The sequence below is a fragment of the Hydra vulgaris genome, chromosome 09 (assembly GCF_038396675.1).
Source record: "Hydra vulgaris chromosome 09, alternate assembly HydraT2T_AEP".
Classification (NCBI taxonomy): domain Eukaryota; kingdom Metazoa; phylum Cnidaria; class Hydrozoa; order Anthoathecata; family Hydridae; genus Hydra; species Hydra vulgaris.
In genome coordinates, this window is record NC_088928.1 from 18,114,510 (window position 1) to 18,140,000 (window position 25,491).

Genomic DNA, 25,491 nt, shown 5'->3' on the forward strand with positions numbered 1-25,491 from the left:
TGTTTATATATATATATATATATATATATATTGCAAATCTTTTCAACTGCTTTAAATCAGCGTTCTAGTTTTATTGCTAAGATTTGGTCTCATAAAAAATATTACATTACTGAAGAGTTCTAAAGGACGAAACAATATTGTCTAATGTTGTTGTATATATATATATATATATATATATATATATATATATATATATATATATATATATATATATATATTGTCTATTATATTTTTCTGTTATATTTTATTTGTTTTATCAATGTGTTTTTTTTCATGTTCACTTTCACGAACATCGTTAATTTACTTCTTACTTTTCATTTATATTTATCATCAAGTTTTTTTGTATTGGTGTAATTATTTTTTAAGTTTAATTTAATTAACTTTTTAATAATTTTATAAATATTAATATGTACATATATATTATATATATAAATTAGTAAAAACACTTAGGGGAGAGGGGGGCAGCTTTAAATATTTTTTAAACTTTTTTTTATAAATCAATATTTTAATTATTCAAACACTTTTTTCTTCTCAATAGTTAAAACAATGATTAAGGTACAAAACTGCAGTGCTTTAACAAATTCTGAGCTAAAAGTTAAGTCAGTATTTCTATTTCTTTAACACGCGTGAAAATGTTCAAAACTACCCCAACCTGAGGTAGCTTTGAACACACCTGGGGCAGCTTTGAATTATCTCTAGCAAATGGAAATAACTAGAGATTACAATTTTTTTTAAATAGAGCATTGATTTACTTTTAAATTTTGTTAAGTTTAGGTTTTTAATAGTAAAAATTTTTTTTTTAGTACAATCTAATCTTATAATCACTCTAGAGAGTTGATCAAACAAAAGTTATATAAAGCCATTTAAGCTGTAGATAGAAGTAGCTTTAAAAAAAAAGCTTGCTATTAACCAAGCTTGGTATTAGATAAATTTTTATACTCTTTATTCTGCAATGTAAAGTATTACGTTTTATATTATAAGTTTTAGCAGCTTCGCTTGACCTCATTAATCCATTTACAACTTGGAGAACAGCATTATTAATATCTTCCTCTTTTTTTTGTAATTTCGAACCATTTCTAATATTAGACAACCAAAGTTCAGGCCGTAATAATCAAGCGTTTTATTCAAAACTGCCCCAACATCATTTTAAATAATAAACGATGATTTTTTCAAACAAAATTATCTCAATTATTGATATTTTCTGCTTAATTGTAAATGTTATGAATTATTCTATCTTATAAATAACATTAAACATCTCACAAGTAAGAAACGTGGTCAGGAAAATCTTACAACTTTACATCGAAATGTTTACGATTTGTCCTCAAAAACAAATCAATCAAATATTTTGATTGATTTTGAGGACAAAAACAAACCCCCTCTCCCCTATTTATTTTTTTCTTTCTTCTACACAGTGTTTCTCCATCAGTAGGTTCATCAGGAAGAATAATCAGGAAGATTCTTCCTGATGAACCTACTAATGGAGAAACACTCTGTAGAAGAAAGAAAAAATTAGATAAGTGTTTTTACTAATCTATTATTGCTCTGTTCTTTAAGAACTTTGAGCACTCTGTTTGTAGAATACACTAACATAATCTATATATTTATATTATATATATATATATATATATATATATATATATATATATATATATATATATATATATATATATACATACATATATACATAATTGTATATGTATATAAGTTATATTATATTTACTTTAAATTTCTTCATGCTCGCCATATTTCGTGTTGAAAAGAAGTGTTCTTATCTTTATCATATCCTGTCTGTTTTCTTTTATTGGGAGTTCTTTCATAATTGAAATAAGGCTTCGAAAAAATAGGGTTGTTTCATCTTCCTCGACATCTTCCATTGACTTTTTAACATCTTGTCACACTCTCTAATGATTGTGACAATTGTGACAATGACTCATCATTTTGATTTTTGATCCGTGCTTTTTTTGGGACGGAACAGCTTAATTTTTTTTCGATTTTCAGTTAGAATTAATTCACTGGTTCAACTACTGACACTTGGAGTTAATGGTGAAATACTACACTGTGAATGAAATGACGGTGAAGCAAAATCTGAAACAATATCTACATTAGATTCCGTTAGTTTGTTCGCACTTTTTTCATGTAAAAATGCCATTTGATCAAAAAATTTACATTTTGGTAAGTTTGAGGCTGCTGCCTCAAACTTACAAAATTACTTACTTAAAACACTTACTTATTTAAAAAATATTTAGTGTCTCTTTCAGATTTTTTAACTTTTCTGAAGGAAGTCCTCTTCTTTACAAAATTTCAATGCAAGTTTTTTCCACGCATTTAATTTCACTAATCTGTCTTTGAATGTGGGATGATTAACATCCCATAAGCTTGGAAGCTCACGAACAGCTTCTAGAAAATTATATATATCGAATTCAACTGGCATACAATTATCGCTTTCATTCTCTTCATTTTTGTCTACTTCACCAACTACTTCTTCATTCGTGATTGCAACTTCATTTTGAGAAGCATTTAATAAAGCTTCCAATAAATCAACGTTAACATTTATTTCTTTAAACCACTGATTAAACGTGTTACTATTGTTTGCCATTATAACTTTGTTGTGTTTTTTTATTTGCATGCCGAATTTGCATCTTTGCATATTTCAAAGGTTCTGATTGGCCCTTTCTTCAAGCGAAAAAATTCGCTACAAAAAAAGTAGAAGTCGATCCAACTATTTTGCAAAGAGAAATTTTTCGCCTTGCGATAAAAAAAATCTTTGTGCGCATGCAAATTTTCTTGGCGAAAATATTCGCTTCGCGCGAATTAATTCGCTCCACGGAAAGCCGCCTTAACGCTAAGCTTAAGGGTAACTTTTTAATGAACAAAATAAATGATAAAACATTACGTGCAGAAAAGGCTTTAGTTAAAACTTAAAACTTACCTAAAATCAAACTCAAGAGAATTATGAAGTATGACCCCTTTCTTGTTTTCTAAAAAAACAAAAAAGTGTTCCTATTGAAAACATCTTTATATCTAACAGTCATAAACGTTAAAAAGTTTCTCAAACTTAGTTTCTGCTAATTTCATTGTTAATTAACGATTTTTAAATTCTCGTAAAAGTTGTGATAAAAATTGAATTTGCAATAACCGTGAAGTCTACCATTAAACCAACCTTAATTAACAAAATAATGTAAACTTAGGGGTCATCGATAAATGATGGCAGTGTTTTTTCTCAATTTTTCGACTCCCCTCCCCCCTTTGTCAAACTCTGTCAATTTTTTGCCAACCCCCCGTTATATATGGTGTCAGTTTTTGTGTACTCCCCCCCTAAAAAACAATAAAAATGCTTAAACACCATTGATTTTTATTCCGCCTAAATTATACATTTATATAATAGTAGATCTCATCAAATTATATTATATAATAGTCGATATCTCATTAAATAATTAACTAAGCAAATAGTATTAAATATCTTTAATATAATCTTCCCATGGGTTGTTGAAGTGATTATCGATTGAAACAATAGGTAGTGAATGCTCTCCGCGCTCTAAAAGGATATCGTATTCTTGAGGTACAATCAAATTTGTTGCGTCAACTTCATTTTCATCTAACCATTCAGCAGTTTCCGAACTCTTATGCAAGGCGATGACTGCCAAAAATTCTGTCTGAGGCTTGGCAACGATACGAACAGGTTGGACCCTTTTGATTAGAGGGAGTGTTATAGCAGAAGAATGAATAGAAGCGTGCTTTTTCAACATAGCTTGAGAGGCAAAGTAGATATTTCACTTTTTACAGATTCTATCAGCAAGGCTAGACTGAATTGATAGACAAAACGCATCATACGGCAAAATTGGAAATCCTTTTGGCAGTACGAGGAAGAATACTTTCAATATTTGATGCAATGAAGACAGATGATGGAAACAACTCTTTTGCTCCTTCTGAGACATCTACTACTTTGAGCCCGTCTCTCGTTTGGTTGACAGAGACAGCTGGCGGAAGAAATCTTAAAGTAAGAGCCTCTAATAGTCCGACAACAAGAATGATTTTCACATTTCACACTTTGAGTAAAATATTGACTTGTACGAAGATGATTGGCAATCCAACGTTGATCTTGTAATAAAAGGCTCCTTGACTCTAGCTCTGATTTGTCTGGATCAATATACTCTGCAATGGTTGGATAAACGTCAATTTGTAGATCAGACCAAATTTCAGCCAAAGCCTGTCCAGCAAAACCAAAGTTCTGTTTTTCTAAATTTTCATCTATTGTCCTGCCTGATTTAAAAAGATATGTTGGCTATTATAGGTTAAAAATTATATTAATATTTTTACAAATTAACTTTTGTCAATGTAATTACCTTGAGAATCAAGATGAATTCCGTAATGTTCGTGCGGAAGAATCAGCCCAGATAATTCTTTACTTAGAGGTGTCATTCGTTGCTCAGCTCTGTTGAATGCACTGCGGCCTGGAGCGTTCGTCATGATGAAAAGAGCGTCAAAATTATTCTTCAAGAAATGGTGAATCCTGATTTCAATTACTTTCTGGTATCTGGGATTTTCGTCGGGTCCTCCATTGACGCTAAACACAACGATAGGCTTAACTATATTAGTTTGAGGATCTCTGGTAATAGAGTCGAATTCTTTGATATCCGCTAAAAAGCCGCTAAAAATCTAATCCATGAGCGAAGGCGGTCGAGGATGCGTGTTTTCCTAATTGAACAGCAATGTAGGTAGGTCCAGAATAAGTAACAGCATCTGTTTTTCCGAGACCATCTTTTTTGATCGTAATACCAGCATACACAGATGGTATAAGCTTGTGTTTAGCAGCCACGACCCAGTCGTGGTCCGGGAGAGTTACCCGGTACTCCAAATGCATCAACAACGGCGCCTGTTTTTTGGCTGCTGTGATTCCAATTGGCATTCTAGTCTTGTTGTCTTGGCTAATGAAACACACTTTATCTGGTCTTAAAACAGAACAAACTTCTTCCACATATTTTATAGTTAAACTGCAAAAGAGTCCGTCAACATGTTTTAAATGAGATTCATTCTGAGAACTGATCAATCTAACAGGGACTGTTTTGACGTACCTTTTAACTTCTAATGTTCCGTAACTTCTCGGAAGTAGACGAGTATAGAGGGCGCTCTTGCTGATTGCAAATCCAATTTTTTTCATCTCGGATGTCAATTCGTCAAGAGTTTCAATGCTCTAAATAATAAAGAAATATATTTGGATATAATTAACTTTTTTACAGAAAACGTGATTTATTTCGTAAATTATATTCAAATAAAATCTTGAAATTAGTTGTTAACATTTCAAGGATATTTACAATAGTGCAAGTACTAATTAAGAGTGATATTCTAACAAATACAATATTAACAAACATAGCTAAGCTACCATTACCCAAAGAACCTCTGACCGGCGTCTTTCATCAGCGGACGAACCATGGAGAGCAATACCCATAATCGCCTTCAAAAGAAGAGGTTGATCTACTTCTAACGACGGTCGATCAGGTTTCTTTCTGATTTTTAGTATTTCTTTGACTTCTGGATGCTCCAAGCAGATTTCCTCCATTCTAGCTTTTTTCAGTTCTCTAGTTTTCTTCTGTTAAGCTTGATCATATTTTTTTTTGGCCAGTTCTTTACATAGATGAGCTAGTTTCTTCTTTTTCTTTTTCAAATCATTCTCTTCAGCTTCAGCAATGAATCCACTTCTCATTCTAGTCTTCAGTCCAGCAACTTCACAATTTAAAGCTGCAATCTCAGAACTGAGTCGATCTTGAGCCACTGTTCTTGCACTGTTCTTAGTTTTTTGATTTTTCGTGGTCAACAAACTCAAAGTTAATGCACTTTGTTGATCATCATTAACAGATTGCTCATTGGTGGGCTCAACAAACTGTGAGGAATTCTTTTCAAACTCAAGTGGAGTATACATGGGGGCAGACTGTTTTGGAGTATTGGCTCAAAATGATAATTGTTTGTTCTTGAACTTCATTGCCTTTTCATTAAATAAATTGATTAAATACATTACTCTTGATTCAAGATCCTTATGTACCAGTTTCTCTTCTTTTAATGAATTCCATATACTATGGACTTCTTTCTGGGTATTAGACTTTTTTTATCGGGATGAGCATTTCCATACGAGACCATCAATAAGTTAAGTAATGTGGTTTTATCCATATTTTAATATTGATTTATTAGTATTGTTTACATCACAATCAGAATAATGATTTTGCTCATCGTTAGCGCAAGCTTTTTAAAAGAGTTTTTCAACCCGCTATGGAGAAATTAGCTTTCGAATTTTCAATAGACTTTATGTGTTTGTATTACATCACGTTTTACAATCAACTAGAGAGCAATTAGAGTATCGTATTTGAAATAACGACAATTAAATTTCAAAAAAAAACAAATTTATGAGTTTACTTTTATGAGTTTACTTTGAACCACATTTTATAATCCGCTTTTTTTATTCAAAGAGTTAATATTTCTAACATAATTTGATTCCCAGTCAAATGGTAATATATTAATAAAACGATAGTAATTTTTATTTTACGTTAGTAGTTGTTATTTATTTAATGTCTCTGGGAAACTTATTATATTAATTTATAATATTATATTATAAATATTTTAATAAAATATAATATCAAATTCCCCGCATTTTAATATTAATTTCCCCACAAACAAAACATCATTTCTATACCATTTCGTAGATGTAAACACCGTTAAAATCTGCTCATTAAAACTAAAAAAATAATTTAAATTGATATCATTTTGGCCTCAACACCCCCTCCTCATTGTCAATTAGTGTCAAACTTGCCAGCACTCCCTCCCCCCCCCCCCTCCTATATTTACTGACATCATTTATGGATGACCACTTACGTTACTTTGTTTAAAATAATTACAAACGTTGTAATTATTTTAAACAAGTAAATTTTAACGTCGCAGAATACTTTTAAAAGTTTTGTAATAAATAACGTTAGAAATGACAAAATATAAAAATATAATATAAAAGATTAAAATTATAAACTTTTTTTCCAATTGTAAACTTTTTTTCCAATTGTAAATTTTTTCCAATTGTAAACTTGGTCTTAATACAATAATACTAATAAAATAATAATAATAAAAATTTAGAATTTAGCTTAAAAACAAAAATTGGTAATAATAACATAAATAATAAAAATTTATTTAGTTAACTTAATGCGGAAATATAAATTTTCTTTTCTTGATTTTCCTTGTTCTCAATTCAAATAGAATCGAAATTATTAGAACGCAAAACGCAATTCCAAGTAACCACTGTAAATATATATCACCGATATGTTCATTCCACGTTGGAAAGTATACCGTTTCTACTTGCAGAATTTTTTTGAAAATATTTTCAGGAACAGTGTATTGTTCGTTTTCAAAAGTTTTGAAACACGATGTATAGTCTTCAAGAAAATCACTCTGCGTTACTAAAAAGTTTATTGAAAATTCTCTTTGAAACCTTGAAATAACTGCTAATTCAACACTATTATTTTTTGGCTTGTTTAAAATTGATGGTTCTATCCACGCCGCAACATCTTCTTTCATGAGTGCAGCAAATACTTTGCCATCACGTACGTTTTTGATTACTTCTTCATTAGATTCGGCTTCTGTAACCTTTGCGTTAAAATCAAATAACGCTGACCTCTTTTCCGCTGAATCTTTTAACACTGAAATGTTTCTGTTGTAAATGCTGATTCCAGATTCTCCAAATATAGAATCAGTAATTAAAGCCGTCATCAGGTTACAATTAAGAACTCCAAAAATAATGTAAACTACAGCTAAAACTCGACCAAATAACTTTTTTGGTATAACATCTCCATAGCCAACAGTCATAAGAGTTACAAAACTCCACCAAACACCAGTTCCAGCTCCTCTATAAAAAGATGGATTAAATTCTGAGTTTTCACGATGCTCGATTAACCATATCAAAATTCCAGTATAAGCAGATATTACAAGTAAAACTATAACAACCGTGTAGTTTATCTTTAAAGCATCCAAAATTTTGTTTAAAATATAAATTTTTTTTTTATCAACTACAACAACCATGTTCTTTCCTTTAAAAAATTCAATGGCTGTGTATCGCCCTTTGTGTAGTTTGTTTAGCTCTCCTGTTGTTTGGTTGGAAATATAGGGTCCCCATATCATTAATGCATCGGATGAACCAGCAGATATATTTAAACTTAAGAATTTTTTACGAGTTTTAGCAACTTTGGTAAAATTTAACTCCATGTTGAAATTATATTTGCTTTCACAGTATGTGTCCATCTTTTGCATAAACCTGACAAGCATCCCAGTTGTTTTGTTGTTTTCATTAAAAATATATGGCGCCAAAGGCCAATATTTAACTTCAATTAAGTGTTGCGATAAAATTGAAAGAAATTTACCAGATACTATTACAATAAAAATTATCATTTTAAAGAAACCAATATTGCCTTTGATTTTATATGATGCATGAAGTTCCTCAAGCATAACAAATTTAACAGATGGCAATAATCGCATTTTGTGGCTAGACTGAATACGTATATGAAGCAAACTGTTGCTAGATGTTTCTTACATAACAAGATCGACTTTTAACTTATTTTTTTAATACCATTTAATTTTTAAAATTTTGAATTAAGTAATTAAATTTCAAGTTTTTGAAATGACTGGTTGAATAAATGATTAAAGTGATTGGTTGAAAATTTTTTTAAATGACTGGTTGATTAAATTGATTGGTTCGAAATGAATTCGATTGATAAAATAATTATGTATATTGACTTTAAAATAACTTTTAAGCAGATTTTTTAACATTATATTTGTGGACACTTAAAAGCATGAAGAGAAAATAAAAACTTAACTTTTATTTTAAATTTTTGCACTTGGTTTTTAAACCTAGAGTAAAATAGAATATACAGTAAACTCCCGGTTATTTAAACCTCCTAGGGGAATTAGAATTTACTTCGAATAACCGAAAGTTCGAATAACTGAAAATCTTCTTAAAAGTGACCCATTTCAAGTTACTATCAAATTTTAACAGAAAAAGAGAGAGTAAAAAATAAAGAAAAACTTTGGAATAAATAATTTAAGTTTTTACCTTCTAAAAATCAAATTTAAGATAAAAAATAAAATCTTTACAATTTATCAAAAGAATTTATCAACGGAATCTTGGGACCTTTATTATTTTTAATATATGTTAATGGTATGAATAAAGCTTCTCATAAAATATCGTCAATTATGTATGCAGACGATACAAATTTATTCTACAGCAATTCTGATGTAAAAATATTGTTTGAAACAATGAACACTGAACCGGAAAGCTTTAACCAATGGTTTATAGCTAATAAGGTATCATTAAATTGTGAAAAAACAAGTTTTACTCTCTTCCATAAAATAAGACAATCAACTAATCTTCCGTTAAAGTTGCCAAAACTGTCAATTAATAAAAAAGAAATAAATCGAGTAAATTATACAAGATTTTTGGGAGTAATTTTTGATGAGAACCTATCATGGAAAAAACATATTAGTCTTATTGAAGCAAAAATATCTTCTGCTATAAGTGTATTATATAAATCTAGGGTCTTTCTTGATTATAAATCACGCAAAATGCTTTACTTCAGTCTTGTTCATTGTCATCTCTTATACGCTAATATTGTTTGGGCTAACACAGAGTTGTTAGTGGGTTAAGAAAATTGAACCCAACCCAACCCACTGCCACATGAACCCAACCCAACCCATGGGTTGACCCACGGAGTGCATGCAAACATGTATAATTATACTGTTAAATTGGCGACATTTTAATACATTCTAGCCTATACAACCATATTAGATACAAATAATATGTTGTTACTCAGTTACTGTCACTATATGTGTTAGTAAGCAAACTAACAAAGAACAGGTTTAACATAAATGAGCACTATATTAGCGAAGATGGTATTCACCGCAGTTGATATGTTGACACCCGTGTGAGCTTCAGTCCCAAAGTGGCGAATGGCCAACGCTGCATGTTGTACGCAAAATTGTCGGTCAATCCACGAAGCATGAACATCAAGGTACGCTTTTTTCCTGTAGTCGTCAGTGTACAAGTCGAGACACAGTGAAATTGTTCCATCTTCGATAGGCTCCTTAATAGCGTCTATTATTCTCTTCTTTATTTCTGCAGCTTGTAGCCGTGTAGCTTGCGTTACAGTTTCACGTTTAACTAGAGCGTCAGTGATGTCAAATTTTCCATACTTGGCGCCAAAGTCAACACATGTTTGAAGCAGTCTCTTAAAACCATCGTGTTCGACAGATCGAAAAGAATGATAACTATCAGCACAGAATTCTACTTCTTTTCTTTTCATAAGGTCACAGTCATCTTTTGTCAATTGATACTTTAACGCGAAACATTGACGAATCTGCAGTTGTTTGCTGTCCTTCGTGCCGCATAATTTTGCATGATTTATGAGATTTTTTGTGCCAAAGCAGCTTAGACCATCAACAGACTTATACGCATACACTTTTTTGCATACGGTACACGCACAGAAATATTTCAATTCAACACTCGATGGCTCTCCATTTCCGGCAACGTCACGCTTTTCAAATATTAAAGTAAACCTATCCCAAATCGCAGATATTGCAGCCTCGTACGGTTTGAATAAATAATTATTGGGGTAACGTTTCAATTTATTTTCTAATTCATCGGCATTCGCCATCATGCTTAGTTTGAATTATTATGATGCTTTTAATTTAATTTTATGCTGTTTATATAGCCGTACTCAGCGATGAATTTGCTATGTGACGTCATTCACGCAGAAAAAAACGCTCTAATCGCTAACTGTAAAAAACTGCTCTTGCGTCATCGAAAGTAATTATGCTTTCGATGACGCAAGAGCAGTTTTTTATTACACTAATTATTATACATTATTTTTTTTTACATTAATACAGCGGCCTGGATATCGATGTGTTGACGTCAATTCGACGGTTGGCTTTAATAAAACTGCGTCATTCGATAGCAAATCCGTTACATCTTAAGCGCAAATAATGAAATAAACGTAACGGTGAAACGGCGAAAATACAATGAAAATGCAGCTAAGGCGTGGGTTATCAGTGGATTATACTTCCTCAACCCAACCCAACCCAACCCAACCCATGGGTTAACCCAACCCACTAACAACTCTGGGCTAACACACACAAAACTAAATTAATAAGATTACAGAGGCTACAAAACCGCGCATGTAAAGCGGTTAACTATTTAAAAAGATTAGAAAACCCTTCCCCTGTAATGAAATACATGAATGTGTTAAATATATCAAAACTTAATTCGCTTCAAATATTTATATTTATGTATAAATATAAGAAAAACTTGCTGCCAAAAGTATTTTCTGATATTTTTACATTGGCGTTTTCACAAAAGTACAATCTTCGATCAAATAGCAACCATAACTATCAATTGAGCAGAGTAAAATCGCAAGTGTCAAAATTCTCAATTACTAACCAAGGTCCGTCATTATGGAATCAATTAAAAAATACAATATAAAAGATTTGAAAAGCACTTCCTCTTTTAAACGACAAATGAAATTGCATCTCCTTAACTTCTGATATATATGCGAGTATGTTTATTTATGTGTGTGAAAGTATGTTTGTATATGTGTTTGTGTATGTGTATGTATATATATGAGGATGTATACATAAGTTTTTATTCTTCACCTAGTATTTTTCAGAAAAAATATTTTATAGTAAATTTACTAAAGGCATGTGGGCTTTAAATGTTATTATATGTTATTGTAAATTATGTTATTGAGTTTTATTCTTCACGTAGTATTTTTCAGAAAAAATGTTTTATTGTAAATTTACTAAAGCCATGTGGGCTTTAAATGTTATTGTAAAGGGGCTCTATGAAAAGATTGTGGTGACATCAGTCATCCGTATCTTCTTTGAGCCCCTGTCTGTTTTATATATATTCTTTGTGTAACGTAAAAGTTTCATTGTAATTTTATTATTTTATTTTTATATAAACAGCGAAGACAAAAAAAAAAAGGAAAAGGAAAAAAGGAATCATGCTTACCAAAACTTAACTTTTGTCTCTTAACTCCAAATTGACTCTTAATGAATATGTCTTCTTAATGCTTAATCCAGTAAGTTAAAGTATTACATTCTTTTTAGTTTGACCTTTTTTCAATCTTTAAAAATATTTGATCTTTGATTGATAATTTGACATTTTAGCTCAATTTTTACTATAAAATTTGCATGAAACAAAGAGGGTTTATTAAAAAAGGGTGGTCGATCGCACCCGACGACGCCCACGGTACGGGTATGATTGCCTTCTTTCGCGTAGACGCCGTGTTAAAGTTTTCATTGCACTACGTTTAAAATGTTCAATTTTTTTATATTTTGATAACGTTATTTTTTTACATATATTTTAAATATATTTTGATTACATTCGATTAAGTTATATTTCAAAATGCAACGCAATTGTGTCTTGAGCCGAAGGATTACATTCGATTAAGTTATATTTCAAAATGCAACGCAATTGTATCTTGAGCCGAAGGAAAACTTCGAATAACTGACGAGGTGTTGGGGGAGCAAAAAATTACTTCGAACAAACGGAATTTCGAATAACCGCTGGTTTGAATAACTGATGGATATTTGCTTGAGTTTGTTAAGGAAAATTTGCGGGGAATGAAAATTGCTTTGAATAAGCGGGAAATTTAAATATGTGCCAGCTCGAACAACCGGGAGTTTAGTAAACTATTGCTACAGTAAACTCAGTTTACTGTAGTAATATAAAAAAGAAATTTGCTACAAGTTCTTTCCAAACTTTGTGAAGTTACTATAGTAACTATTACTACTAATGAAAACGTAAACCACGTAACATTTGTAAATATTTCGATCAATGTGTTTTAAAATAATAATATTAGCTAAAAGATATATTTCAACGAGTTTTCGTATTTCTAACTCCATACTTACTATTTACGTACGTCGTATTCAACTCGAATAATTAATTGATTGTTTTACACCACGCACTATTTACAATATAAATCAAATTGATTAATTTTTTTTTTTAATAACGCACTATTTAATATTTATTGAAATATTTTACGTCAAACATCGTTAACAATATGGTAGGCAAAATTAAAAATTAATGACAATCGTAAATGATATTTTAATTGATATCTGCCTTTTTTTGAGATTCGTGATTTTTGATTTTTGTAAGATTTTTCTGTTTTGACTATAAGTACATCAAATAAAAATATTTTCAGGATTTTTAAAATTTACTGTATTATATAAATACATGAAATTAAAAAATTTTCCGGATTTTTTGAATTTACAGTATAAATCTATTGTACTATTGTGAATTAAGTGAATTTAAACATTGTGCATGCTAATCACGTTGATAAACGTGATAGTTATCACGTGATAATTTATGTGTACGTTTTAATGACTATTGTAATTATTAGGAGTTATCAAGAGAGTAGGGGAAGTACTTGTACCTTGGGCCTCCTAGTTTCTAGGGCCACCCCTTTTTACTTAAAAACAACTACTAAGTTTTAAGTTATTATATTGTTTGTTACTTGAGTACTAAATGCGATGTTCGATAAGTTTCCTCTCGATCCGTTGTCATGTTAATATTTTACTCCGTTAAAATTTTACTGCGCTTGTCATTTTTTTACTGTCATCAAGTAAAGAAGAAATGTTAAAGATTGTGGGAGGGGCGGGTAAAAGTATACATGTTTTATATAATTAAGGGTACTTCAATTTATCTTCCTATGAAACTTTTATTATTTAATACATACATTAAATGATAGTTTACTTTCCAGGCTAGATTTTGATTCACTTTTTTATGTAAAGTTATGCATTTTTCCTTATTCTTAGCATTAGAAGATTTTACATTTAGGAACATATATCAAAAAAGTTTTCTAATATCTGAAGGCCAGAAAATATTGACGTATATATCTGACGAACGGGTTCATATATACTTCCAATAGGACTGTAAATACTTCTAAAATAACAAGAAAAACAAGTAAAACCAACAACATTGTATTTCATGAAGAATTTGATAAAATATCAAGAATTTCTCATGGACCCAGCCACGAGAAAGTCATTTTTGCACCTTTTCTATCATTTCTATTAAGATTTCTTAAAAGTACTTTCTGACCAACACAATACTTTGATGCTGTTGCATGCTTTCTGTCATAGTCAATTTTTTGTTTGTTTTGTGAACAAACAATATTGTTCATGGCTTTTTCTTAAATTCCTCTTTTCATTTCTAAAGCTTTTTGTAAAACCTCTTTATCATATATAGGATTATATTAATCATCATTGAGTCTATCTACGTATTTTACATCGATTGGAAGGCAGGATTGTGGGTTATACATAAGGAAAAATGGTGAGTACTCTATTGAATCATGCACTTTAACACGTAGAGCAAAAGGACTCCATCTAAAACTGACACCTAATTTTGAACATTTTCATTTAAAACCTTAATAATTGCGTTCTTAATTGTATGGTTCTGTCTTTCTACAAGGCTATTAGCTTGTGGATGGTAAGCCGAGGTAACATAGTGCTGAGTACTTGTCATGTCATGTAATGCAATGGATACAGAGTTTATAAACTCCCGACCTTGGTCATTGATTTGTATTTAAAAACAACCATGTCTGCATATAACCTTATAGAGAAAGGATGCTACTGATACTGCTGTTTTGTTGCTTAAAGGTTTAGCTTCAGTCCGTTTAGAAAAATAATCAAAAAGAACAATCACAAATTTAAATCCATTCGATTCAGGTAATTGAATTAAATCCACACCAACTTGCTTCATTACTTGTTGTTCCACTTTAACAGGTTTTAAAGCAGGAAAAACTTAAAATTTCTGTTGGAGGTTTTTTGACATCGCTCACATTGATTTAGATGCTTTGTGATATCCCCCACTATTGAATGGCAAAAAAATCTTGAAGATATTTGCTTTCTAACAGCATTAATGCCAAGGTGACTGGCTAATGCAACAGCTTTCTCTGAAGTTCCTCGACCCTCATGAACTTCTTTAACTATGTTTAGTTGCTCTTCTCGATCTATTACCACAATCAACTACGAGAAACAAAAGTTTATTTGTAGACATTTAAATAAAAACAATAATTAGAACCAAAAAATTTTAAATTTTTTTTTGAAATTTTGAATTAGTTAAAAAGTTTTTCTCACCATGCAAATATTTTTTTGCCATACATCAATTTGTTGTCTATAATTGCAAAGTTTTTACATTGCCTTTTAAAGTTTGCCTTTTTTCTTCTCTCGTTTACATCTTCAGAAAACTTTTCGTCATTCAAATATTTCCTGATATCATGAAAATTATTATTTTTGTACATCTTGAAAACGCCGAAAAAATAAACGCCAAAAACTGTATATAAAAAAGTCAGTAAACTAATAACGATAGGAGTAAAATTTTAACGTTGGAATTTCGCTGCGCAGCAAAATTTTAACGGCAGTAAATTAAAAACGCTACACCGGGTTTGTTAATAGGTTACATTTTTCATGAGGCTATTATTCAAAAGACCTTGGTTTTAAATGGCTCGGACACTTCTGTTAAAAGTTTTTATTTTTTTTTATTTTTAAAGTAAGCAAATTAACTTTTATACTTAAACTTGCATTGGTCTCATTTAAACAATAGTTCATGTTCAATACAAATCTCATTTATACAATAATTTATGCTCGAAGGTAAAGACGTTTGGGTAAAACTTAATCGACCTCATGATGTGAAGTATCAACAGGAAAACTATAGGTTTTTTGAACAAACGCTGATAACAATAGCTAACCTAACAAAGAAAATATTTTTATACATAAAAAATGCAGGAACGATTTTTAGATTACAATAATGTTCAAATAATTCCATATAACACAGCTGTTTTACTGAAGAAAGGCTTACATTTGAGCAAAGACAGACATGTAAACACCGAAAAATTGTTTGAAAAATTTTGAAAGTTGAAGTAAGAGCTGAGTGTTAGTGCTACTTGTGTTGGTGGACATAGTGGAATAGCAAACACTTGTAGATCAAGCAGGTAAAATATGGTATTATGATATTAACAAATTAAAATAATGGAAAATGAAATAGTAGAAAAAGTAAACAAAAGAAAAAAAAAGTTTATTTCTAATTGGAAAAAAGATGAGTTTGATATAAAAGTTATCGATTATTGTATATAAATAGTTCAGCATGGTAAGTTGTATCAGGAGGTTTAATTTATGATGACAAAGAAAGTATTGTAAGTAACTAGCGAAAAAGAGAGTATAAGTTTGCTAAATCATGTTAGTTTAATAATATCAGTTATTCAGTAAGATGTAGCTATACATCTTACTGAATAATTGAGCAATAATATAGCTTGCAAGTGGCGTGACTTTACCTATTGTTGAAGCACTGACTTCAGAATCAAGAGGTCCAAGATTTGATATATACTCTGGCCATATTCAATATTGGAAGGGAAGGCAACATCGCATCCTAGACACAATCTTTATTCAAAAACGTAGCAAGATCATTCACATGCAAAATTTTAATGAATGGCTTTTATAAAAAGAACGAAACAAATAAAGTTATTAAATGATGGTTATTATAAAGACTCCAAAAAAAAAATGTTATTAGAGGCTACGAAAATACAGTAGAATCCCGTTAACTCGGACTCTGAAAAGGTAGATATAATTTGCCCGACTTAAGCGTACGCGAAGCTCTCGTTACGTCGGACAACGTAATATAACCTGCTTTATTCAAATCCTCATTTAGAGAAACTCGCATCTTCATTCTTTTCGCAGAAGTTTTATTTTTTTCGACTTTCAATATATTGTGTCTTTTTCTTTTGATCACGATTTTCCTTTCCTGTATTTAGAGCATTATGTATATTTATGTTTTAGTATTATGTATTTTTATGTTATAGTTCTACTTGTTAGCTTTCTTTTAGTAACCTTCAACATTTTTAACAAATAAAATTTAATGGAAAATTAACCGAATCGAAGATATCAGTAAAAATCTTCAGTTTGTTAACTTATATTTAACTTATAGGTATTTATCTTTTGAACGTTAGGATAAATAGAATTTAATCAAAGCTAAACCAAATTGAAGATATCAGTGAAAATGTTTAATTATGTTTAATTATGTTTGACGCAAAGGTATTTCATTTTCGAAGTTCAAAGTTTAAGATTTTTATTGAAGTATTGGAGGTTTTGTTATTATATGCACTTATATGCATGCAAAAACAGATTTATTTATATCAATGAAATTTAAGTGATAATGTTAAAAATTCATCTTGTGATTATGTTAATTATGAATATATTATTTTTTTATTAAAAAACTTATTGTTTAAGTGTTTCTTAAACATTTTAGCGGTTGTAAACATTTTAACATTTCTTAATTATTTGCTATTTTGAATTTCTTTATTTTCTTTTTTCTGATTTATGTTTTTATATATAATTGTATGCTACGGTTCTGTAAAATTTTCTTTTATATATAGAGCTCGGCGATAAGACAAAATGTGCCTTTTTCTTGCTCCAGTCATTAATTTCGATACGTGTATATACAATGTAAACATTCTTTAACGGCGAAATAAATTACACACAAAAATACGCAACTCAAAATAAAAGTCCTAGTTAAGCGAAATTTTTTACCGAAGGTACCCTAAAAAACAGTGCAAGTTAGCTAATGGTCTTAACCAGTGTACGACTTAAGCAGATGAACTTTAAGGGAATTAAAAATTCGTCCAAGTTAATAAAACTCTACTGTCTAACAACGAATCTTAATTTAGGGTAAACCACCAAGTGGTCAACCTAGTGGCCTCCTAATGTCAAAATGTAAAACACATGATAACATCTTAAGATCGACGTTTTTGTTCTCCAGTATTCGACACTTACACATTTTTTTTAAAATTAGGTACTTCTTTAAACACAGGTACTTAGATAATGCTCCGTTAGGGGTGGGGAAAAGGTGGGGAAAGGTGGATGAAGCAAAAGGGCTTTTTTGTTCCCAGCCTCCAATCATCGCAATTTTTTGAAAGCATCATTATTTGACATAAGCACAAACACACAAATGTTTGTAGTTTGTTCCATGTTTGTTCCATGTTTCGAAGTTACCAAATACCAAAAAATCATGGATCTCAAATACCAAAAAATCATGGATCCGTCACTGGTTCATTCCGCAGCATGACTTCTTCCCTCTACAGGTCTTGTTGATGATCTGCATTTTTTCTTTGCTTATTGATTATTTGAATTTCTTTTTTGTGAATAATTAAACCTTTTTTGTCAAGTGGGAAAACGTAATGATTCTAAATGAAAACATTCAATGACCGAGTCATCGCATCCAAATAAACATCTGTAAAAGATAAGTACAAATATAAATGAACTGAATGTTTGTTCAAAGGGAATTGTTGTGTAGCAATCATAACATTCAAGAAAGCAATATTTTTTTAAAATACCGTAAACCGGGGTTACTATGAATAGCGGGGTAACTTTGAATAAAAATCTATTATTTTTTTTCAAGTTGTAGTTATGACAAGAATTTATATGAAATTGTTTAAACCTTAAACATCAAAATATTAAAAATATATATTTTGATTATTTTACAAGTTTTTCCTTGTTTATTGGTGGTTATTGTTCTTTTAAAAATAAAATAAACATTTCGGAAATTTTTCTTAAGAAAATTAGTCAGAATACTTTGTATATTGCCTCAGCTAGTGTAGCAGCCTAATATCTAAGTTACATAATTTTTATTTATAAATTTATTAAGCTTGTTATCCTACGTCAATGTTTAGTGCCTCTGGTCGAATCGTCTCTGGTTATGTTTATATAGCTGACCAATTATAGACCACAAGAACCGAAAGTGGACCACCTAATGTACAATACAATCAAAATAGCACGGTTTGATTTTATTTGCTTTTTTGATTAGTTTGTTATTGTTTTTTGTCAAAATGCAAGAACTAAAGATCCTATTAGTTATAATCTAAGAAATCTTTTCATTAAAAAAGTACTTGAATTAACTAAAGAAAATAGTATCTTGTTCTTTAACTGGTAACTCTACCCATTTATTGCAAACTATTGATGTTGCATTTTATAGACCTCTTGAAATATATTGAAGAAAAGTACTCGATCAACCGAAAACCTCTTGTTCGAAAAAAGCACAGACAATTACAAAAAATAAATCTCCTTCGTTCTAACTTTATTTACTTGTAAACATATTCAGTAATTAATATACTTTAACAATTGAACCTGTCATTTCAAAAAGGATACAAGTCCATTTACTAAAACTTTTCAAAATCAACAAAAACATGATTTTTAATAAAATAATGTCTACGCTGCTAAAAAAATGAAACATATGAGTAGATAAATAAAGAATGTATATAATTTATATAAGTTTTATTTTTTATAAAAAAACATAAATTACATAAATTTTTAATCTACATTTATAACCTAACTGTTAAAAGTTTTAGACTTGTACCCTTTTCGAAATGACAGGTTCAATTGTGTTGTGTTGATGTCAAGGAAAAAAGAGAAGGGAAAAAAAAATTACTTTAGACCTTAAAAAAAGTATTTTTTTTAAGGATTTTTTGGCAAAATATTTCACTTGCATTGTCTGTAAGTGAAACTGAAATCTTTTTATGCTAGTCCTTTTAAAACATATCCATTAAAACAAAACAAAAAACTAAATGGCCGTTTGTTATGAAATAGTAAGTTATATAATTTATATAGGTTATAAATAGTAGTTATGAAATAGTAGGTTATATAATTTATATAGATTACAAATAGTAGTTATATAATTTTAGAAGTAATAAATTCACGTGAAACTAGACTGTTGTTTTAATTAAAATTAAAAATAAAACAATGCGTTTTTCAATACGCTTTTACAGAAAGGGTATTTAAAGTTACCCCATTTGTTGTGTAACTTTGAATGACTAATTAAATTTACATGACGCGAGGTTAGAATAATAGAAGGGTATTTAGGCTATTTTCATAGCCAACATAAGTTTTGTTTATTTTAAATAAATTGCATTCCTGAAGATATTTCATTTTCAAAATGGTTGCAACCACATCTTATCTTATTTAGTTCCAAAGATTTGGAACTAAATAAGATAAGATGTTTTAATATTTTCAATACTTGGACTTTTGAAGAAATATTTCCTTAAAGTATCGCGTTAATTTTTTAGCACCCAAAATTAAATTTGTTTTCTTTTTTTTTTTTGTTGCGTAAAATTAATCTGCAATAACATATTTTTCCTGAAATTCGTTCAGAAATAAGATTATGAATCTATATTATTTTAATTTTAATAATTTTTTTAATTAATATAATCTTTTACAATTACATTCTAATTTTCAAAATTTAATAACAGTTTAGTTGTTTATTTATCAAAACAATGCAAATACTTTTATATGCAATTTTCAGTGTAACTTACAAAATGATAAAACTTACTGATAAATTTCCTGATGATTTGATTGAATTTAAAATGAAAGTATTTACATTTGTACACAATACTATTCAACTACAGAAAATGAATGCCTTTCAAGGGTTTTGCGTAATAAACAATGAAGTACAAGATTATTTTACAAGAAATGCAAATAATTATCTCTTAAAAAACCAGAACAAGGAAAGCGGACTAAAGTCTATCTTTTGCAATGGGATAAAGTTGTACTACAAATTGTCAAATGAATTTATATCTCTTGACATGAAGGGATTCAAGAATCAAGTCGTGAAGCTTTAAAAAGAAAAACGATGTTTTTAAAAAAGACATGAAGTGTTATGTACTATTTTTTACACTGATTTTAAATAGCTGTAAACAGGCTAATCATAGTCATAATAATTACTTATCAGTAAGTAAATAATAATTACTTATCAGTAAGTAAATAATAATTACTTATCAGTAAGTAAATCTACAATAAAACTGGAAATTATTTCAGTAAACCCTCTTTTAAATGTAGTTAATAAAAAAACTATACAACAATTAAAGCTTGATATATCAGCCTAATTTTTCTATGTCTATATTTTTATACAAATAAAAACCATATAAGTGCACATTTTTTTTCCACATAAAAAATAGTCTAACGAAGAAATCGGCACCTAGTTTTGACTGTGCTTACTAATGTTAGGCTATTTTGTCTTATACCAATTTATATTACTTAATAAATAATAAATAATGTGTATTCAAAGCAATCAATTTAACAAATTAAAATTTAACAAAATTTGATACTTTGATCTTTTAATTTAACGAATTTAACAAATTTTTACTTTTAATTTTAAAAGTTTAAGAGAGTGTAACAAACTTTGTTAAATATTCTCAATAGCACAAAAGGGAGATAGAACCCTATTATTCTAACGACACAGTTATACAAAATCCTTTTATTTAAATGTTATTTTGAATTTGAATTATGTAAAAGTCAACCTTATCCCCGATATTCATTTTGTTAAGTTTCAAATATTGTTAATAGCGAAGGAAGAGCAAGAAAAAATATCTCAAAAACGTTCAAAACCTAATGGTAACTCTTTAAAAACCCAAGCACATTGAAACATTTCTTAAAAACCCCAGCGCATTGAAACATTTCTTAAAAACCCTAGCACATTGAAACATTTCTTAAAAACCCTAGCACATTGAAACATTTCTTAAAAACTCTAGCACATTGAAACATTTCTTAAAAACCCTAGCACATTGAAACATTTCTTAAAAACCCTAGCACATTGAAACATTTCTTAAAAACCCTAGCACATTGAAACATTTCTTAAAAACCCAAGCACATTGAAACATTTTTTTCAGCCAATAGCTAGAATGCGGCGTTGTCGAAGACTGGAATAAAATTCAATAACTTATAGAAGCGCTAGCTTCAAACATAAATCTCTGGCACAAGTCACATAAAATACTAAATTGCGGCTCGGAACTTCTAATGTACAACAAAGTAAAGATAGTGAGCTTTTTTTTGACGAATACTGGAAAACATAATAAATATCTTCCAGTCTTTGGCACCTCTTCTACCCACACCCCCTTTTCAGTATTTTGATTTTAAAGGTTTGTACATTCATCTCATCTATTTCGTTGTCAGCATGTAAAAGAAAAAATTTCAAATAGATTACGTTTATCAAGCGTTTCTTGTGGTTATCTGAAAACAGTTAGGAAAATTATTCCAAAGAATTAAGGGTATTTACGGAACTTTTTTTGCAAATCATCGTATGTGTTTATTTTTATGTTTACGATAGCCAATCTCCCTATATATATAAAGAAAAGAAAGACGATCATTTCAGACACTATTTAGGCACTTTATTTTAGTGTTAGCCCAGCATATTTATTAGTGACAAAACGTCGACGACTAGAGGGATTGTTGACCACTGGGCGGTTTGCCCTGTATATTTGTATGTGTTTATTAAAATAACATAATTTACTTATTAACTTTCATTATGTAATAATAATAAAAAAATCAAGTTATAGTTACAGTATATATATATATATATATATATATATATATATATATATATAATCTAAAATCGCGTTTGATAAAAACACACATGGCCGCCCAAGCAACCAGATGCAACTAATGGTAGTCCAAAAGCAAATCTTGCCGTTAGCACTGGAAAGTTATGAAATGTGACAAAGTTAATTTCTTCCAAACAACATGGTTTGTTTCCATCAATAGGTTCACTATCACATTTTTTATTGAAAGCAAGAAACCTAATGCTATTACCAAATGGTGAACAAATTAAGCTTCCATCCTCATTAAAACTTAACTCTTTGATGTAACCTGGAGCAGCACTTGGTTCTGATATAAAGTATTTTAAACGATTTGAATTTGTTTCTAAAAATAAATAATGATTTATAAATAATATAATTATCTAAGTAGAAAGCCACTTATTAATCAAAGAAAAGGTTAGATATGTATTTTTTACTAATGTTTTACTAATATATTTTGTTTTCTGAGAATATTTAGATTTTAATAAAATACTCTTATGCATTTGACATTCGTTTTTCATTGTATCGAAATAACAGAAAAAAGATTTCAAAGATAGTTAATAAAAATGAAAACTTTTTGTGTTAATAAAAACTCATTATGAAAACAAATTTTGGACAAATCAGGGATTGGACAAAATAATGGAAACATCTAACATTTTGGCAACGTTTGAATATGTTTTAAGTAATCAAAACTTTGCATTGATGTTAATTTTTTCTAGTTTATTAATTTTGTTATTTGATAAGTTTAAATATAAAATAAGTGTTTTTTAAAGATATTTAAACAAAAGTTGGTTACTATTTATAAAAATCTCTCAAACTTTCAAAAGCCCAAACTGTTGGTGCTTGTATGGCAAGCACTACTGCAACACCAACTGCTCCATTGCTTGGCATTTCAAAAGGTACTGTTCCAAAATTAGTGACTTTTTTTAAAAACAAATTTAGAAGGAAAAACCTCCTCAGAAAGTTGTTGCAACAAGTCGATGCTTTCTAAAAAAAGACCATCAGACTAAAATTGTTAGAAAAGATTGCAAAGGTTGTACCTTTTGCAATCTTTTCTAACAATTCCTATAATCACTGCAGCACCAAATGTTCACCAACAGAACTCAGTCTTCACAAAAACTATATGCCGGGAGCTGCACAAATCTGGATTCTTGAAAATGTGATTTTCTCTGACAAATCATCATTTACCTCATTTCTGACATCCAGCTGAATGGATGTTTAGAAATAGCGAAATGAAGCAGTTCATCTAGGTATGGAAAAATGGAAGGGTTAACAACTGAGACTATTCAGGAACTTTGAGTGACCAAATTACTCCTATAGTTCAAGAACTCCAAAGAAGGAATGCAAACTTTCAAGGTGATAATATCCCAATCCATAAAGCTAGAAAAAATGATATGAGGTACAAATTAATGAAGTTGAGCATCTAATCTGGCCACCACAATCTCCAGGCCTCAATTTCTGCAACCATTGTCTCTAAAAAACTGAGGGCTGTTTCAACTACAGAATGGGCTAAAGTTCTTTTTGAAACAACTCACAATTTGTTTGAATCAATACCTCAGAGAATTTGGGCTGTAAATGCTGTAAAAGCTGGACCTTCGCCAAATTTAAATATATTTTTTGATTTTGATTGATAAAAAATAAAAATTTTAGATATAAAAAAATCTCTTTGAAATGCTATTGTTCTAAAATGGGATAAATTAGTAAAAAGGTAGTTACATTATTTTTTGTTTAACTGTAATGCTTTAATTAATTTACACACCAAAAACATAATAAATTTAACACGAAACAAAAAAATATTATTTAAGTATCGCAGAAATAAATGATCTAATCAAAATAGAGTATATTAACAGTGTAAATGACCAAATCAAAATAGAGTATATTAACAATGTAAATATAGACAAATTAGTTTAACAGCTGTTTTTACAGCTCAAAAGTGCGATAAGAAAAATAAACTGTTTAAGAATAATAAATAAGCTGTATTTTTATAATTTTTTTAATCTTTTATAAATTTAATATTTAAATTTATAAAAGATTAAAAAAATTATAAAAATACAATAATAAACATAAAGTATAGAAAATACTTGTAAAAAACTCTAATAAAAATATTGCAAATGTTTAACAAATATTTGAAATATTTTGTACGAAAAAAACATTTAAATTATTAATAATTTTATTAATATTTATAGTATTTTATTATTAACATTATTAATTTTAACGATAAAGTTTTTCTTTCACTAATAAGCAAGAACCTAAAGTGAGAACCTAAAGTGAGAACCTAAATAGAAACCTAGGGACCACGACAGCATTTTAGTGATTAAAATAATAGTGTGATAAGTTACTGACTTTAACAATAATTAATTTTTTGAAATAAACTTAAGTTTATATAAATTATAAAAGTTTATATAAATTATAGAAGAATATAAATGTAAATTTAAAGAAGAATTAAAGAAGGGGACAAACTTTTGGAGTTTTTTTTCTCAGTCTTTATTTACTGCAATTTTTCGAAAAAAATTCTCATTAAATATGAGCATAAACATACCCAAGTTTATGCTTATAGATCGACAGATTGTTTCTATTATTAGGAGCTTAAATAATATGTCTAAAATCACATAATTTTATTGAGCCTAATTTTCAAGTCAAACATACATTAACTTGAAAACAAAGTATTGAATAAAATTTTATACCATTTTCAAATTTCTCTTCAATATCATGAACAACTGTCCATTCTGTATGATCAACCTCACTTGAATATCTTGATATTACACTTTTGCTATTTGGATGTGTTTTTACAGATGTGATACACCAAGGATTACTATTTAATGGAAAATCTATTATAAACTCTATTCTATTTCTTTTTCTTGATTTGGTCATTTTGGGAACATTAGAGGATTCATATAGAAACTTTTGAAGTTCACAGTTTGCATCACTTTTTAAAAACTCTAAGTCAATGTTATCTATAATAAAGAAATGACCTGAAGTAGTTGCTGCGACAAGTTTTGAACAGTCTTGAGATAACATTGTCCTTGTAAGGCATTTAATATCTAATACTTGTTCACTTTTAACACAACCATCTTTTTCA

At 29.3% G+C, this 25,491-nt stretch overlaps 2 protein-coding genes across 2 annotated transcripts in view; both read right to left on the reverse strand.

The window, feature by feature from the left end:
- Positions 1-6,967: 6,967 nt before the first annotated feature.
- LOC136084612 (uncharacterized) lies at positions 6,968-8,585 on the reverse strand. Its single transcript, XM_065804932.1, has one exon. It carries the CDS (start codon positions 8,503-8,505, stop codon positions 7,177-7,179), a length of 1,329 nt encoding a protein of 442 aa, XP_065661004.1. The 5' UTR covers positions 8,506-8,585; the 3' UTR covers positions 6,968-7,176.
- A 13,726-nt stretch (positions 8,586-22,311) lies between these two features.
- Positions 22,312-25,491, reverse strand: part of LOC100197079 (DDB1- and CUL4-associated factor 10 homolog) — a 3,960-nt gene continuing 780 nt past the window's right edge. Inside the window, exons 1-2 of the mRNA XM_065804933.1 lie at positions 25,097-25,491; positions 22,312-22,758 (exon numbers count right to left, since the gene is read on the reverse strand). The exon at positions 25,097-25,491 is cut by the window's right edge and continues 780 nt beyond it. Of these exons, the coding sequence (XP_065661005.1) occupies positions 22,445-22,758; positions 25,097-25,491 (709 nt within the window). The 3' untranslated portion in view covers positions 22,312-22,444. The remainder of the gene's footprint in view (positions 22,759-25,096) is intronic.